The 18,602-nt window shown below is 43.1% G+C and overlaps 2 protein-coding genes across 11 annotated transcripts in view; one reads left to right on the top strand and one right to left on the bottom strand.

Annotated features, from left to right (window-relative positions):
• fam184b (family with sequence similarity 184 member B) overlaps positions 1-6,350 on the bottom strand; it is a 42,003-nt gene extending 35,653 nt beyond the window's left edge. For all 4 annotated transcript variants that reach the window (XR_016484063.1, XR_016484064.1, XM_090188709.1 and 1 more), the window contains exon 1: positions 5,676-6,350. Coding sequence is in view for 2 of the 4 variants with exons in the window: in XM_090188709.1 (XP_090044835.1) it covers positions 5,676-5,831 (156 nt within the window). In the remaining 2 variants the exon portion in view is untranslated. The remainder of the gene's footprint in view (positions 1-5,675) is intronic.
• A 5,074-nt stretch (positions 6,351-11,424) lies between these two features.
• Positions 11,425-18,602, top strand: part of ncapg (non-SMC condensin I complex, subunit G) — a 67,956-nt gene continuing 60,778 nt past the window's right edge. For 2 of the 7 annotated variants that reach the window (XM_090188705.1, XM_090188700.1), the window contains exons 1-6: positions 11,425-11,552; positions 12,243-12,360; positions 13,152-13,370; positions 16,069-16,297; positions 16,833-16,978; positions 17,856-17,940. In XM_090188705.1, the coding sequence (XP_090044831.1) occupies positions 12,253-12,360; positions 13,152-13,370; positions 16,069-16,297; positions 16,833-16,978; positions 17,856-17,940 (787 nt within the window). In that variant the 5' untranslated portion in view covers positions 11,425-11,552; positions 12,243-12,252. Of the gene's footprint in view, positions 11,851-12,221; positions 12,361-13,151; positions 13,371-16,068; positions 16,298-16,832; positions 16,979-17,855; positions 17,941-18,602 lie in introns of all 7 variants that reach the window. The other 5 variants (XM_090188706.1, XM_090188702.1, XM_090188707.1 and 2 more) reach the window with 3 other exon arrangements.

Genomic DNA, 18,602 nt, shown 5'->3' with positions numbered 1-18,602 from the left:
TAACCAGTAGTTTAACCAGTAGTTTAACCAGTAGTTTAACCAGTAGTTTAACCAGTAGTTTAATCAGTAGTTTAACCAGTAGTTTAATCAGTAGTTTAACCAGTAGTTTAACCAGTAGTTTAACCAGTAGTTTAACCAGTAGTTTAACCAGTAGTTTAATCAGTAGTTTAACCAGTAGTTTAACCAGTAGTTTAACCAGTAGTTTAATCAGTAGTTTAATCAGTAGTTTAATCAGTAGTTTAACCAGTAGTTTAACCAGTAGTTTAACCAGTAGTTTAACCAGTAGTTTAACCAGTAGTTTAATCAGTAGTTTAACCAGTAGTTTAACCAGTAGTTTAACCAGTAGTTTAACCAGTAGTTTAATCAGTAGTTTAACCAGTAGTTTAACCAGTAGTTTAACCAGTAGTTTAACCAGTAGTTTAATCAGTAGTTTAATCAGTAGTTTAATCAGTAGTTTAATCAGTAGTTTAACCAGTAGTTTAACCAGTAGTTTAACCAGTAGTTTAATCAGTAGTTTAATCAGTAGTTTAATCAGTAGTTTAATCAGTAGTTTAACCAGTAGTTTAACCAGTAGTTTAACCAGTAGTTTAACCAGTAGTTTAATCAGTAGTTTAATCAGTAGTTTAATCAGTAGTTTAACCAGTAGTTTAACCAGTAGTTTAACCAGTAGTTTAACCAGTAGTTTAATCAGTAGTTTAACCAGTAGTTTAATCAGTAGTTTAATCAGGTGTGTGTAGGGTACTGGAGGAGTAGTTTAACCAGTAGTTTAACCAGTAGTTTAACCAGTAGTTTAACCAGTAGTTTAACCAGTAGTTTAACCAGTAGTTTAACCAGTAGTTTAATCAGTAGTTTAATCAGGTGTGTGTAGGGTACTGGAGGAGTAGTTTAACCAGTAGTATAATCAGGTGTGTGTAGGGTACTGGAGGAGTAGTTTAACCAGTAGTTTAACCAGTAGTATAATCAGGTGTGTGTAGGGTACTGGAGGAGTAGTTTAACCAGTAGTTTAACCAGTAGTATAATCAGGTGTGTGTAGGGTACTGGAGGAGTAGTTTAACCAGTAGTTTAACCAGTAGTTTAACCAGTAGTTTAACCAGTAGTTTAATCAGTAGTTTAACCAGTAGTTTAATCAGTAGTTTAACCAGTAGTTTAATCAGTAGTTTAATCAGTAGTTTAACCAGTAGTTTAACCAGTAGTTTAATCAGTAGTTTAACCAGTAGTTTAACCAGTAGTTTAATCAGTAGTTTAATCAGTAGTTTAATCAGTAGTTTAATCAGTAGTTTAACCAGTAGTTTAATCAGTAGTTTAATCAGTAGTTTAACCAGTAGTTTAACCAGTAGTTTAACCAGTAGTTTAACCAGTAGTTTAATCAGTAGTTTAATCAGTAGTTTAACCAGTAGTTTAATCAGTAGTTTAACCAGTAGTTTAATCAGTAGTTTAATCAGTAGTTTAACCAGTAGTTTAATCAGTAGTTTAATCAGTAGTTTAATCAGTAGTTTAACCAGTAGTTTAATCAGTAGTTTAATCAGTAGTTTAATCAGTAGTTTAACCAGTAGTTTAATCAGGTGTGTGTAGGGTACTGGAGGAGTAGTTTAACCAGTAGTTTAACCAGTAGTTTAATCAGTAGTTTAACCAGTAGTTTAATCAGTAGTTTAATCAGTAGTTTAACCAGTAGTTTAACCAGTAGTTTAACCAGTAGTTTAATCAGTAGTTTAACCAGTAGTTTAACCAGTAGTTTAATCAGTAGTTTAACCAGTAGTTTAATCAGGTGTGTGTAGGGTACTGGAGGAGTAGTTTAATCAGTAGTTTAATCAGTAGTTTAATCAGTAGTTTAACCAGTAGTTTAATCAGTAGTTTAATCAGTAGTTTAACCAGTAGTTTAATCAGGTGTGTGAAGGGTACTGGAGGAGTAGTTTAACCAGTAGTTTAACCAGTAGTTTAACCAGTAGTTGAATCAGTAGTTTAACCAGTAGTTTAATCAGTAGTTTAATCAGTAGTTTAATCAGTAGTTTAACCAGTAGTTTAATCAGTAGTTTAACCAGTAGTTTAACCAGTAGTTTAATCAGTAGTTTAACCAGTAGTTTAATCAGTAGTTTAATCAGTAGTTTAATCAGTAGTTTAACCAGTAGTTTAATCAGTAGTTTAATCAGTAGTTTAACCAGTAGTTTAATCAGGTGTGTGTAGGGTACTGGAGGAGTAGTTTAATCAGTAGTTTAACCAGTAGTTTAACCAGTAGTTTAATCAGTAGTTTAATCAGTAGTTTAACCAGTAGTTTAATCAGGTGTGTGTAGGGTACTGGAGGAGTAGTTTAATCAGTAGTTTAATCAGTAGTTTAACCAGTAGTTTAATCAGTAGTTTAACCAGTAGTTTAACCAGTAGTTTAATCAGTAGTTTAACCAGTAGTTTAATCAGTAGTTTAATCAGTAGTTTAATCAGTAGTTTAACCAGTAGTTTAATCAGTAGTTTAATCAGTAGTTTAACCAGTAGTTTAATCAGGTGTGTGTAGGGTACTGGAGGAGTAGTTTAATCAGTAGTTTAACCAGTAGTTTAACCAGTAGTTTAATCAGTAGTTTAATCAGTAGTTTAACCAGTAGTTTAATCAGGTGTGTGTAGGGTACTGGAGGAGTAGTTTAATCAGTAGTTTAATCAGTATTTTAACCAGTAGTTTAATCAGTAGTTTAACCAGTAGTTTAACCAGTAGTTTAATCAGTAGTTTAATCAGTAGTTTAACCAGTAGTTTAACCAGTAGTTTAATCAGGTGTGTGTAGGGTACTGGAGGAGTAGTTTAACCAGTAGTTTAATCAGTAGTTTAACCAGTAGTTTAACCAGTAGTTTAACCAGTAGTTTAATCAGTAGTTTAACCAGTAGTTTAATCAGTAGTTTAATCAGTAGTTTAATCAGGTGTGTGTAGGGTACTGGAGGAGTAGTTTAACCAGTAGTTTAATCAGTAGTTTAACCAGTAGTTTAACCAGTAGTTTAACCAGTAGTTTAACCAGTAGTTTAATCAGTAGTTTAATCAGTAGTTTAATCAGGTGTGTGTAGGGTACTGGAGGAGAAGTTTAATCAGTAGTTTAATCAGTAGTTTAACCAGTAGTTTAATCAGTAGTTTAACCAGTAGTTTAATCAGTAGTTTAACCAGTAGTTTAACCAGTAGTTTAACCAGTAGTTTAACCAGTAGTTTAATCAGTAGTTTAACCAGTAGTTTAACCAGTAGTTTAATCAGTAGTTTAATCAGTAGTTTAACCAGTAGTTTAATCAGTAGTTTAATCAGTAGTTTAACCAGTAGTTTAACCAGTAGTTTAATCAGTAGTTTAACCAGTAGTTTAATCAGTAGTTTAACCAGTAGTTTAACCAGTAGTTTAATCAGGTGTGTGTAGGGTACTGGAGGAGTAGTTTAACCAGTAGTTTAATCAGGTGTGTGTAGGGTACTGGAGGAGTAGTTTAACCAGTAGTTTAATCAGGTGTGTGTAGGGTACTGGAGGAGTAGTTTAATCAGTAGTTTAACCAGTAGTTTAATCAGGTGTGTGTAGGGTACTGGAGGAGTAGTTTAATCAGTAGTTTAATCAGTAGTTTAATCAGGTGTGTGTAGGGTACTGGAGGAGTAGTTTAACCAGTAGTTTAATCAGGTGTGTGTAGGGTACTGGAGGACCAGAGTTGAGGAACACTGGCCTATAACCTCTGTGTGTGTGGGGGGGTCTTCCCTTCTCCCTTCCCTCCTCCCTTCCGTTTTCTACATAGTGCAGCATGCTAGTAGTTATCTTTAGACCTACCTCATGTCTGTCTGTCTGTCTGTCTGTCTGCCTGCCTGTCTCAAATAACAACACTATCAGCCAATAGAAACAGACCAACACCTTCTAATAACAACACTATCAGCCAATAGAAACAGACCAACACCTTCTAATAGCAACACTATCAACCAATAGAAACAGACCAACACCTTCTAATAGCAACACTATCAGCCAATAGAAACAGACCAACACCTTCTAATAGCAACACTATCAGCCAATAGAAACAGACCACCAGTGATTTGTTTCCTGCATCAGGAGAATGGATCACGACTCCCAGGCCTTTTAGAAGAGATCATTGGTTCTGAGGGATCAATGAAGGATCTATAGAGGTGTTATAGTGGGTTCAGGAAGGCTTCATTAAGACTTTATAATGCATGTTTTTAGACAGACAGACAGACAGACAGACAGACAGACAGACAGACAGACAGACAGACAGGCAGGCAGACAGGCAGGCAGGCAGACATACAGACAGACAGACAGACAGACAGACAGACAGACAGACAGACAGGCGAGCAAACAGGCAGACAGACAGACAGACAGACAGGGCCAGCCTACCAGTGCTGATGAACATCAATTGTAATACACACAGACACAAACGCTGACCAGTCAAACTTCAGGCACCACACACACACACACACACACACTGATTGTCATCTACACACAGAGTGAGTGGACGTGGGAAGATGGAGGAGCCATAACCACATTGTCATGAGTCTTACCAGCTGAGTTATCTATCTATCTATCTCTCTGTCCAGTCTTAACAGCTGAGTTATCTATCTATCTCTCTGTCCAGTCTTACCAGATGAGTTATCTATCTCTCTGTCCAGTCTACCTAGCTGAGTTATCTATCTATCTATCTCTCTGTCCAGTCTTAACAGCTGAGTTATCTATCTATCTCTCTGTCCAGTCTTACCTAGCTGAGCTATTTTTATCTATCTCTCTGTCCAGTCTTACCTAGCTGAGCTATCTCCCTGTCCCGTCTTACCTAGCTGAGCTATCTTTATCTATCTCTCTGTCCAGTCTTACCTAGCTGAGTTATCTATCTCTCTGTCCAGTCTTACCTAGCTGAGTTATCTATCTCTCTGTCCAGTCTTACCTAGCTGGGCTATCTTTATATATCTCTCTGTCCAGTCTTATCTAGCTGAGTTATCTTTATCTATCTCTCTGTCCAGTCTTACCTAGCTGAGTTATCTATCTCTCTGTCCAGTCTTACCTAGCTGAGCTATCTCTCTGTCCAGTCTTACCTAGCTGAGCTATCTTTATCTATCTCTCTGTCCAGTCTTACCTAGCTGAGCTATCTCTCTATCCAGTCTTACCTAGCTGAGCTATCTCTCTGTCTAGTCTTACCTTTTATCTATCTCCCCTGTCTCTTACCTTGGTTATCTGAGCTATATCTTCTATCTCCCATGTATCTTACCTTGGTTATCTGAGCTATATCTTCTATCTCCCCTGTCTCATACCTTGGTTAGCTGAGCTATATCTTCTATCTCCCCTGTCTCTTACCTTGGTTAGCTGAGCTATATCTTCTATCTCCCATGTATCTTACCTTGGTTATCTGAGCTATATCTTCTATCTCCCATGTATCTTACCTTGGTTATCTGAGCTATATCTTCTATCTCCCCTGTCTCATACCTTGGTTAGCTGAGCTATATCTTCTATCTCCCCTGTCTCTTACCTTGGTTAGCTGAGCTATATCTTCTATCTCCCCTGTCTCATACCTTGGTTAGCTGAGCTATATCTTCTATCTCCCCTGTCTCATACTTTGGTTAGTGGAGCTATATCTTCTATCTCCCCTGTCTCATACCTTGGTTAGCTGAGCTATATCTTCTATCTCCCCTGTCTCATACCTTGGTTAGCTGAGCTATATCTTCTATCTTCCCTGTCTCATACCTTGGTTAGCTGAGCTATCTTCTTGCACATCTTGCCATGCATCTGATAGTCATACAGCTCCTGCTCTATGTTCGGCAAGTCTGCTGCAGTCCCGTTAAGGCTACCGGAGCCTGGCCCGGGGGGCTGCGGGGCTTTACCGGCACCCGAAGACATCATAATCCCCACGAGACAACTTCCACCAGCTATTAGGATCCAAATGAATAATGGAACAAAACGAAATTCCCGGTAATGCTCTCTCTCCGGTTTGCCTCAGAGGTTTGTGTGTTTCTTCCTTCTGTAAGTGAATAACAATCCCCTCCGCTGCGGCGGAAAAGCAGCCAGCGCAATAGTCATGGTGAGAAACGTAAACGTAAATCGGTGAGGTTCTCTCGCCAACTTGCTTTCCCCTCTCTCTCCTCTGCCCAGTGCTCGCTGCGCGGAGGTCACCGGCTCCAATTCCATCGGGGACGCGCTTGCCTCACGCCAGCAGTCCCACCGCTGTCTGTCAACCGATTTGTTTTCTTCTTTTAACCGGGGAGCGCTCGAGGATGAAGGCATGTGTCCCGACCACCTGTCTCTCGAGCAGCAGGGGCGGAGAGGGCGTATGGAACATTACCGTAGACAGCTCGCGCTCTCCCTCTCGAGCAGAGCGCACTGCTGCAGTGCTGCTACGCCCCTCCCCGGTTCTGCTGTAGTGTCGATCCACACACACACACACACACTCACACAAAACACACGCACGCACACACACACAAAACACACGCACACACACGCACACGCACACAGGATGAAAGGCTTTTCAATTAATCAATTGACTTATTGCATAGATTCATCAGGAGTATTTGCAGGTGAACTCCCTGCCTATTCCAGTGATAAGTCTGTTTAATAAGTCCATATTTATTATTCTAGACCTATTCACTAGGTCCAGTACAGCCTCTATCAACGTTTTAATTCAAAAGGGATTCTATCCTGTATCCCATTCTATCCTGTATCACATTCTATCCTGTATCACATTCTATTCTAGATCACATTCTATCCTATATCACATTCTATCCTGTATCACATTCTATTCTAGATCACATTCTATCCTGTATCACATTCGAACCTGTATCCCATTCTATCCTATATCATATTCTATCCTAATTCACATTCTATCCTGTATCACATTCTATTCTAGATCACATTCTATCCTATATCACATTCTATCCTGTATCACATTCTATTCTACATCACATTCTATCCTATATCACATTCTATCCTGTATCACATTCTATTCTAGATCACATTCTATCCTATATCATATTCTATCCTGTATCCCATTCTATCCTGTATCACATTCTATTCTAGATCACATTCTATTCTAGATCACATTCTATCCTATATCACATTCTATCCTGTATCACATTCTATTCTAGATCACATTCTATCCTATATCACATTCTATTCTAGATCACATTCTATCCTATATCACATTCTATCCTATATCACATTCTATTCTAGATCACATTCTATCCTATATCTCATTCTATTCTATATCACATTCTATCCTATATCACATTCTATCCTGTATCACATTCTATCCTATATCACATTCTATTCTAGATCACATTCTATCCTATATCACATTCTATCCTATATCACATTCTATTCTAGATCACATTCTATTCTAGATCACATTCTATCCTATATCACATTCTATCCTATATCACATTCTATCCTGTATCACATTCTATCCTATATCACATTCTATTCTAGATCACATTCTATCCTATATCACATTCTATCCTATATCACATTCTATCCTGTATCACATTCTATCCTATATCACATTCTATCCTATATCACATTCTATCCTGTATCACATTCTATTCTAGATCACATTCTATCCTATATCACATTCTATTCTAGATCACATTCTATCCTATATCACATTCTATCCTATATCACATTCTATCCTATATCACATTCTATCCTATATCACATTCTATCCTACATCACATTCTATCCTGTATCACATTCTATCCTATATCACATTCTATCCTGTATTTTTTTTTAATTAACCTTTATTTAACTAGGCACCTCAGTTAAGATCAAATGTTTATTTACAATGACAGGCCTGACGACGCTGGGCCAAATGTGCGCCTATGGGACTCCCAATCACCTGCCGGTGGTGATACAGCCTGGATTCGAACCAGGGTGTCTGTAGTGACTCCTTTAGCACTGAGATGCAGTGCCCTTAGACCTCTGTGATACAGCCTGGATTCGAACCAGGGTGTCTGTAGTGACGCCTCTAGCACTGAGATGCAGTGCCTTTAGACCTCTGTGATACAGCCTGGATTCGAACCAAGGTCTGTAGTGGTGCCTCTAGCACTGAGATGCAGTGCCTTTAGACCTCTGTGATACAGCCTGGATTCGAACCAGGGTCTGTAGTGACTCCTCTAGCACTGAGATGCAGTGCCTTTAGACCTCTGTGATACAGCCTGGATTCGAACCAGGGTGTCTGTAGTGACGCCTCTAGCACTGAGATGCAGTGCCTTTAGACCTCTGTGATACAGCCTGGATTCGAACCAGGGTCTGTAGTGACTCCTCTAGCACTGAGATGCAGTGCCTTTAGACCTCTGTGATACAACCTGGATTCGAACCAAGGTCTGTAGTGGTGCCTCTAGCACTGAGATGCAGTGCCTTTAGACCTCTGTGATACAGCCTGGATTCGAACCAGGGTCTGTAGTGACTCTTCTAGCACTGAGATGCAGTGCCTTTAGACCTCTGTGATACAGCCTGGATTCGAACCAGGCTCTGTAGTTTAACCTCTGTGATACAGCCTGGATTCGAACCAGGTTCTGTAGTTTAGACCTCTGTGATACAGCCTGGATTCGAACCAGGCTCTGTAGTTTAGACCTCTGTGATACAGCCTGGATTCGAACCAGGCTCTGTAGTTTAGACCTCTGTGATACAGCCTGGATTCGAACCAGGCTCTGTAGTTTAGACCTCTGTGATACAGCCTGGATTCGAACCAGGTTCTGTAGTTTAGACCTCTGTGATACAGCCTGGATTCGAACCAGGGTCTGTAGTGATACAAGCTGCTGTATAGCCATTACTATTCTGTCACTCTATACATCCTCAAGTTCCCGCTGCTGACCTAAATAACAGGAATACAGCGGTTTGGTGAGTAGAGACAGAGTGGAGCCTCGTGCCCTTCCCACGGGTGTGTTCTGTTCTGACCTCCATTCCTTACCGTACAGCTGCCAGCACGCCAACAGCTGCGGCCTTCGCAGCCCGGGAAACAACAGACAGGCAGACAGACGGCCTGGCATGCAGATAGAGACACACTGAAAGTATTCAGAGCCCTTGACTTTTATCCACATTTTGTAACTTTACAGCCTTTATTCTAAAATGGATTTTAAAAATAAATAAAAAATCCCCCTCATCAATCTTCACACAATATCCCATAATGACAAAACAAAAACAGCTTTTTATAAACTTTAGCAAGTCTATAAAAATAAATAACACATTTAGGCTTACTCAAAATAGATAAAATAAGTACATTTCACATTTCAGAAAATATTGTATTTATGGCAGTCTCAGCTCATGTCATGCAGGCGGATAAATGTCCATTGTGAGGGGCAGGGCGATGGAGGCCCAGGTGGATAAATGTCCATTGTGAGGGGCAGGGTGATGGAGGCCCAGGTGGATAAATGTCAATTGTGAGGGGCAGGGTGATGGAGGCCCAGGCGGATAAATGTCCATTGTGAGGGGCAGGGCGATGGAGGCCCAGGCGGATAAATGTCCATTGTGAGGGGCAGGGCGATGGAGGCCCAGGCAGATAAATGTCCATTGTGAGGGGCAGGGCGATGGAGGCCAAGGAGGATAAATGTCCATTGTGAGGGGCAGGGCGATGGAGGCCCAGGAGGATAAATGTCCATTGTGAGGGGCAGGGCGATGGAGGCCCAGGCGGATAAATGTCCATTGTGAGGGGCAGGGTGATGGATGGGGCAGGCAGATAAATGTCCATTGTGAGGGTCAGGGCGATGGAGGCCCAGGAGGATAAATGTCCATTGTGAGGGGCAGGGTGATGGAGGCCCAGGCGGATAAATGTCCATTGTGAGGGGCAGGGCGATGGAGGCCCAGGCGGATAAATGTCCATTGTGAGGGGCAGGGCGATGGAGGCCCAGGAGGATAAATGTCCATTGTGAGGGGCAGGGTGATGGAGGCCCAGGCGGATAAATGTCCATTGTGAGGGGCAGGGCGATGGAGGCCCAGGCGGATAAATGTCCATTGTGAGGGGCAGGGCAATGGAGGCCCAGGCAGATAAATGTCCATTGTGAGGGGCAGGGTGATGGAGGCCCAGGTGGATAAATGTCCATTGTGGGGTGAAGGGGGTTATATTCGCAATTCTCTGAGGGCCTAGAGAACCCGCTATAGTGCTTTCAGGGGCGTCATGCACCCCCAAAATCGGAGGAGGCACAAAGTACTAGGTGTGGATGGCTGGGGGGGTGGCCTTGAGTGGGAATGAATCCCCATAACATAAATTGAAGAATTTTGAATTTTTCAAACAACTGAAACAGCTTTTTCCTGCAGCCATGTCAAAAATATATATTTTTAAATTCTGTATTTAGTGCAGAAAAACTACAAGGGTTTTTGAGAGAAGTTCTTGAAGAGAGAGAGAGGATGAGTAAACATTTAACCTAGTAGGGATTTCTTCAAATTCAAACAAAAAACATTTAACCAGGCATTCAGTTAAGAACCGATTCTAATTTACAGTAACGGCCTACCGTGGGGAACAGTGGGTTAACTGCCTTGTTCAGGGGAACAGTGGGTTAACTGCCTTGTTCAGGGGAACAGTGGGTTAACTGGTCTAGGAACAGTGGGTTAACTGGTCTAGGAACAGTGGGCTAACTGGTCTAGGAACAGTGGGTTAACTGGTCTAGGAACAGTGGGTTAACTGGTCTAGGAACAGTGGGTTAACTGGTCTAGGAACAGTGGGTTAACTGGTCTAGGAACAGTGGGTTAACTGCCTTGTTCAGGGGAACAGTGGATTAACTGCCTTGTTCAGGGGAACAGTGGGTTAACTGGTCTAGGAACAGTGGGTTAACTGCCTTGTTCAGGGGAACAGTGGATTAACTGCCTTGTTCAGGGGAACAGTGGGTTAACTGGTCTAGGAACAGTGGGTTAACTGGTCTAGGAACAGTGGGTTAACTGCCTTGTTCAGGGGAACAGTGGATTAACTGCCTTGTTCAGGGGAACAGTGGGTTAACTGGTCTAGGAACAGTGGGTTAACTGCCTTGTTCAGGGGAACAGTGGATTAACTGCCTTGTTCAGGGGAACAGTGGATTAACTGCCTTGTTCAGGGGCAAAACGACAGATTTTTACCTTGTCAGCTCGGGGATTCGATCCAGCAACCTTCCCGATTATTGTCCCAATCCTGGTGGGTTTGTTGGGGATAGTGGTGTTTATTTAGGGTTAGATGGTGGTGCAATTATTTATATTCCCATTTTGTTGTAAAAAAAAAACCCCAAATATTATTCACACTCGGACTTGTGGAAGGTCGGAAAGCCACATGATGAGGGAGAGGGAAAAAATATTTTTTACAAGGAGCTGGGTAGAGCCTTTTTTTTTCTTCTATTGTGTTATTGACTGTACGTTTGTTTACTCCATGTGTAACTCTGTGTTGTTGTTTGTGTCAAACTGCTTTGCTTTATCTTGGTCTGGGTCGCAGTTGTAAATGAGAACCTGTTCTCAACTGGCCGACCTGGTTAAATTAAGGTGAAATAAAAAAAAATAAAAAAATAAAAAAAAGGGGAATGACGTTGTCAACACAAATCTCGCCTCTCGCGAGACTGGCAGTTACATTTGAAAACAGGCGGCAGACGCAGAAACGACTCGAGTTGTCAATAGCAAGTAAGAACAAACGGAAATCGCAATTTATTATTGATCTGTTATTTATTTACGAAATAAACTATATTGGCAATATTAATGCTTTTGTGAAACATATCATTCCCCGGTTTCCAACCTCTTTGGTACTTCTTGAGACGATATTTTTCCTGTCCGTAGGGAGCTTGAGGAGTGGCTGGAGGGATGAGAAACATTAGCCGGTTAGCTTCGTTAGCCAGCTATTTATTTGTTTAGCTTTTAAAACGGTTAATTAATTGGATAATAGGGGACTTTATGTGAGAGCTTTTCTAGCCGAAGAGGACGGGTGAGATATTCGTCTGGAATAGTGAAATGGTGTCATTTTTAAAGAAAGTTTCGCTAATTAAAACTAGAGTTAGATAACCAACGTCGTTAATACTGTAGCTGCTACGACGTTGGCTATGGTAACTAAACAGCGTTACTAGGTAACTAAATAACGTTACTAGGTAGCTAAATAACGTTACTAGGTAACTAAATTAACGTCGAAGAGCCACAAACAATGCTTGTTGTTGGATGTTTAACCCAATTTTCCGGTCACATACATCGACTGTTTCCCTTCATTGTAGAATACGTTAACTAGGCTTATTGTCGTTTTTGTGCTAACTAGCCAGCTGGTGTAGTTTAATGCCTGTGTTTGTTTGAATGATAAGGTTGTAGCTGTCCGTTTTGTTTCTCCAGGAGAGAAAAGATGACTGGGGAAAATGAGTTGGCGATAAAAGAGGCGTTTCAACGCGCTCAGAAAGGACACAACAACAAGGCTAAACTGGTGGCCAGTCTCAAGAACACATACAACAAGGTACACATGCCGATAAACACACACAAACACCTGTAAACACACACACACATACTGTACAACAAGGTACACACGCCTATAAACACACACAAACACCTGTAAACACACACACACCTATACAATCAATCAAATGTATTTATAAAGTCCTTTTTTACATCAGCCGATGTTACAAAGTGCTGTACAGAAACCCAGCCTAAAACCCGCAAACAGCAAACAATGCAGGTGTAGAAGCACGGTGGCTAGGAAAAACTCTCCTATGTAAACACACACATACTGTACAACAAGGTACACACACACATGTTTAAATCACTGTTTCTGTTCATCCTCTTTATAACCAGTAAGAGAACCACCATCCTTACCCAACCTGTCCTGTGTACCTGTCTGTCCCCGTGTGTCTGCCTGTCTGTCCCCGTGTGTCTGCCTGTCTGTCCCTGTGTGTCTGCCTGTCTGTCCCCGTGTGTGTGCCTGTCTGTCCCCGTGTGTGTGCCTGTGTGTGCCTGTCTGTCCCCGTGTGTCTGCCTGTCTGTCCCCGTGTGTCTGCCTGTCTGTCCCCGTGTGTCTGCCTGTCTGTCCCCGTGTGTCTGCCTGTCTGTCCCCGTGTGTCTGCCTGTCTGTCCCCGTGTGTCTGCCTGTCTGTCCCCGTGTGTGTGCCTGTCTGTCCCCGTGTGTCTGCCTGTCTGTCCCCGTGTGTCTGCCTGTCTGTCCCCGTGTGTCTGCCTGTCTGTCCCCGTGTGTCTGCCTGTCTGTCCCCGTGTGTCTGCCTGTCTGTCCCCGTCTGTCTGTCCTGTCTCTAGTTAGAGGACAAGACGTTGTTCCACGAGGAGTTTATCCAGTACCTGAAACATGCCATGATCGTGTACAAGAGAGAACCGGCTGTGGAGAACGTGATAGAGTTCGTCTCCAAATTCTCCACCAGCTTCCATACGCCTTCCACGGAGGGAGGAGAGGAAGAGGAGGAGGATGAAGAGGACGAGAACCCCTTCCTCAGTTACATGTTCAACTTCCTGTTGGAGGTAGGACAACTCTTGAGTCCCAAACTATCTCTTCTGTACTGCATTGCTTTTAACCAGGGCCCTATGGTAGTAGGCTAGGGCTGTGAACTATCTCTTCTGTACTGCATTGCTTTTAACCAGGGCCCTATGGTAGTAGGCTAGGGCTGTGAACTATCTCTTCTGTACTGCATTGCTTTTAACCAGGGCCCTATGGTAGTAGGCTAGGGCTGTGAACTATCTCTTCTGTACTGCATTGCTTTTAACCAGGGCCCTATGGTAGTAGGCTAGGGCTGTGAACTATCTCTTCTGTACTGCATTGCTTTTAACCAGGGCCCTATGGCAGTAGGCTAGGGCTGTGAACTATCTCTTCTGTACTGCATTGCTTTTAACCAGGGCCCTATGGTAGTAGGCTAGGGCTGTGAACTATCTCTTCTGTACTGCATTGCTTTTAACCAGGGCCCTATGGCAGTAGGCTAGGGCTGTGAACTATCTCTTCTGTACTGCATTGCTTTTAACCAGGGCCCTATGGTAGTAGGGTTAGGGCTGTGAACTATCTCTTCTGTACTGCATGATAATGGTGACAGAGGACAGGTTGATATCTAGATTTATTTAGGTAACACCACACAGTGTGACGTGATAATGGCGACAGATGTCTGGTCAGGTTGATATCTAGATTTATTTAGGTAACACCACACAGTGTGACGTGATAATGGTGACAGAGGACAGGTTGATATCTAGATGTATTTAGGTAACACCACACAGTGTGATGTGATAACGGTGACAGAGGACAGGTTGATATCTAGATGTATTTAGGTAACACCACACAGTGTGATGTGATAATGGTGACAGAGGACAGGTTGATATCTAGATGTATTTAGGTAACACCACACAGTGTGATGTGATAATGGTGACAGAGGACAGGTTGATATCTAGATTTATTTAGGTAACACCACACAGTGTGACGTGATAATGGTGACAGAGGACAGGTTGATATCTAGATGTATTTAGGTAACACCACACAGTGTGACGTGATAATGGTGACAGATGTCTGGTCAGGTTGATATCTAGATTTATTTAGGTAACACCACACAGTGTGACGTGATAATGGTGACAGAGGACAGGTTGATATCTAGATGTATTTCGGTAACACCACACAGTGTGACGTGATAATGGTGACAGATGTCTGGTCAGGTTGATATCTAGATTTATTTAGGTAACACCACACAGTGTGATGTGATAATGGTGACAGAGGACAGGTTGATATCTAGATGTATTTCGGTAACACCACACAGTGTGATGTGATAATGGTGACAGAGGACAGGTTGATATCTAGATTTATTTAGGTAACACCACACAGTGTGATGTGATAATGGTGACAGAGGACAGGTTGATATCTAGATGTGTTTAGGTAACACCACACAGTGTGACGTGATAATGGTGACAGATGTCTGGTCAGGTTGATATCTAGATGTATTTAGGTAACACCACACAGTGTGACGTGATAATGGTGACAGATGTCTGGTCAGGTTGATATCTAGATGTATTTAGGTAACACCACACAGTGTGACGTGATAATGGTGACAGATGTCTGGTCAGGTTGATATCTAGATTTATTTAGGTAACACCACACATTGTGATGTGATAATGGTGACAGAGGACAGGTTGATATCTAGATGTATTTAGGTAACACCACACAGTGTGACGTGATAATGGTGACAGAGGACAGGTTGATATCTAGATGTATTTAGGTAACACCACACAGTGTGACGTGATAATGGTGACAAATGTCTGGTCAGGTTGATATCTAGATTTATTTAGGTAACACCACACAGTGTGACGTGATAACGGTGACAAATGTCTGGTCAGGTTGATATCTAGATGTATTTAGGTAACACCACACAGTGTGACGTGATAATGGTGACAGATGTCTGGTCAGGTTGATATCTAGATTTATTTAGGTAACACCACACAGTGTGACGTGATAACGGTGACAGAGGACAGGTTGATATCTAGATGTATTTAGGTAACACCACACAGTGTGACGTGATAACGGTGACAGAGGACAGGTTGATATCTAGATGTATTTAGGTAACACCACACAGTGTGACGTGATAACGGTTAAATATGTCCAGTCTGTAAACTTCCTGGTTAGCTTCTTGTGATCCGGCTTCTCTGGGTAACAGCAGATAAATCCCCTCCAGATCCCTGCTGTCTTTAAAATTTGTTTCGTGCAGAAAACTGAGTAGAATTTGAGTTACTTGTTTAACTTAATGAGCTGGGATGTCTGTCCAGGCAAATAGTTTTGTCATAAAACCGTTAGCATTTAGCTAGCGTTCACTATGGGATTTTACATGTACTCGTTAGCATTGCTGAACCTTCAGATTGAAAATGAAGTGTGTTGAGTGGCAGTGATATCCCATGGTGGCACAAGGTCGGTAGAACTATCGCTATACGGCTCAAGACTATATGTTAGTACTTACCCTTTTTAGTGGATAGGAGGCGGCTTGGGACACAGACAGCCTGTCACAGTATCTGATATGAACCAGGATCTTAAAGGACTGCTGTGGAAACTGTATTAATCGTTGTAGTCTGGTGATACTGGTGTCATGACAACACTACTCTGACTGTACCACTGGACTGATCAGGACATCTGCAATGCCAGTAGTCAAGGTATTGATGCTACTTCTCTGCTGCTAACCCAAGTGTCGTCCCCCTTCAGTCCCACAAGGCCAACAGCCACGCGGTGAGGTTTCGTGTGTGTCAGCTGATCAACAAGTTGCTAGGCAGCATGGCGGAGAACGCCCAGATCGATGATGACCTGTTTGACGGTATCCACCAGGCCATGTTGGTCCGAGTCACGGACAAGTTCCCCAACGTCAGGATCCAGGCCTCTCTGGCCATGGCTCGACTACAGGAACCACAGAACCACCAATGTCCCACTGTTAATGGTACTGATACTACAACACACTGTCAGGGTCCAGACCTCTCTGGTCACGACTAGACTACAGGAACCACAGAACCACCACTGTTAAAGCTTCCTGTCTCTCTGTCTGTTCTCTGTCTCTCTCCGTCTCGCTCTCTCTCCGTCTCTCTCTCTCCGTCTCTCTCTCTCCGTCTCTCTCTCTCCGTCTCTCTCTCTCCGTCTCTCTCTCTCCGTCTCTCTCTCTCCGTCTCTCTCTCTCCGTCTCTCTCTCTCTCTCCGTCTCTCTCTCTCTCCGTCTCTCTCTCTCTGTCTCTCCGTCTCTCTCTCTCCGTCTCTCTCTCTCTCCGTCTCTCTGTCTGTCTCTGTCTCTCTGTCTGTCTCTGTCTCTCTCTCTCTCTCTGTCTCTCTCTCTGTCTCTCTCTCTCTCTCTCTGTCTCTCTCTCTGTCTCTCTCTCTGTCTCTCTCTCTCTCTCTCTCTCTCTCTCTCTGTGTCTGTCTCTCTGTCTCTCTCTCTGTCTCTCTCTCTGTCTCTCTCTCTGTCTCTCTCTCCTCTCGTCCAGCCTATCTGTTGATCTTGGAGAATGATTCCAACCCGGAGGTTCGTCGAGCCGTTCTGTCCTGCATCGCCCCCTCCTCTCTCACCCTCCCCAAGATCCTGAAACGCACCAGGGACGTCAAGGAGAGTGTCCGCAAACTGGCTTACCAGGTACACACACACACACACACACACACTAAACTGGCCTGACAGACCTGAACCCAGTTTAAACACACTAAACTGGCCTGACAGACCTGAACCCAGTTTAAACACACACTAAATTGGCCTGACAGACCTGAACCCAGTTTAAACACACTAAACTGGCCTGACAGACCTGAACCCAGTTTAAACACACTAAACTGGCCTGACAGACCTGAACCCAGTTTAAACACACTAAACTGGCCTGACAGACCTGAACCCAGTTTAAACACACACTAAATTGGCCTGACAGACCTGAACCCAGTTTAAACACACACTAAATTGGCCTGACAGACCTGAACCCAGTTTAAACACACTAAACTGGCCTGACAGACCTGAACCCAGTTTAAACACACTAAACTGGCCTGACAGACCTGAACCCAGTTTAAACACACTAAACTGGCCTGACAGACCTGAACCCAGTTTAAACACATACTACACTGGCCTGACAGACCTGAACCCAGTTTAAACACACTAAACTGGCCTGACAGACCTGAACCCAGTTTAAACACACTAAACTGGCCTGACAGACCTGAACCCAGTTTAAACACACACTAAACTGGCCTGACAGACCTGAACCCAGTTTAAACACACTAAACTGGCCTGACAGACCTGAACCCAGTTTAAACACACTAAACTGGCCTTACAGACCTGAACCCAGTTTAAACACACACTAAACTGGCCTGACAGACCTGAACCCAGTTTAAACACACTAAACTGGCCTGACAGACCTGAACCCAGTTTAAACACACACTAAACTGGCCTGACAGACCTGAACCCAGTTTAAACACACACTAAACTGGCCTTACAGAAATGAACCAGAGAGTTTTAATGACTGTGTGTGTTTCAGGTCCTGTCAGACAAGGTCCACATCAGAGCTCTGAGTATCGCCCAGAGAGTCAGTCTGCTGCAGCAGGGTCTCCACGATGCCGCAGGTACAGACACACACACACACACACACACACACACACACACACACACACACACACACACACACACACACACACACACACACACACACACACACACGACAAGCCCGTAGAATAGGTCATCTGTTTACCTCGTCGGCTAGGTGATCTGTTTACCTCGTCGGCTAGGTGATCTGTTTACCTCGTCGGCTAGGTGATCTGTTTACCTCGTCGGCTAGGTGATCTGTTTACCTCGTCGGCTAGGTGATCTGTTTACCTCGTCGGCTAGGTGATCTGTTTACCTCGTCGGCTAGGTGATCTGTTTACCTCGTCGGCTAGGTGATCTGTTTACCTCGTCGGCTAGGTGATCTGTTTACCTCGTCGGCTAGGTCATCTGTTTACCTCGTCGGCTAGGTCATCTGTTTACCTCGTCGGCTAGTTGATCTGTTTACCTCGTCGGCTAGTTGATCTGTTTACCTCGTCGGCTAGGTGATCTGTTTACCTCGTCGGCTAGGTGATCTGTTTACCTCGTCGGCTAGTTGATCCGTTTACCTCGTCGGCTAGTTGATCACTTCGTCGGCTAGGTGATCTGTTTACCTCGTCGGCTAGTTGCTCTGTTTACCTCGTCGGCTAGTTGCTCTGTTTACCTCGTCGGCTAGTTGATCTGTTTACCTCGTCGGCTAGTTGCT

The sequence above is a fragment of the Oncorhynchus mykiss genome, chromosome 10 (assembly GCF_057628025.1).
Source record: "Oncorhynchus mykiss isolate SJ-2025 chromosome 10, ASM5762802v1, whole genome shotgun sequence".
In the NCBI taxonomy this organism is placed as follows: Eukaryota; Metazoa; Chordata; class Actinopteri; order Salmoniformes; family Salmonidae; genus Oncorhynchus; species Oncorhynchus mykiss.
This window is presented reverse-complemented; position numbering and strand designations above follow the sequence as displayed.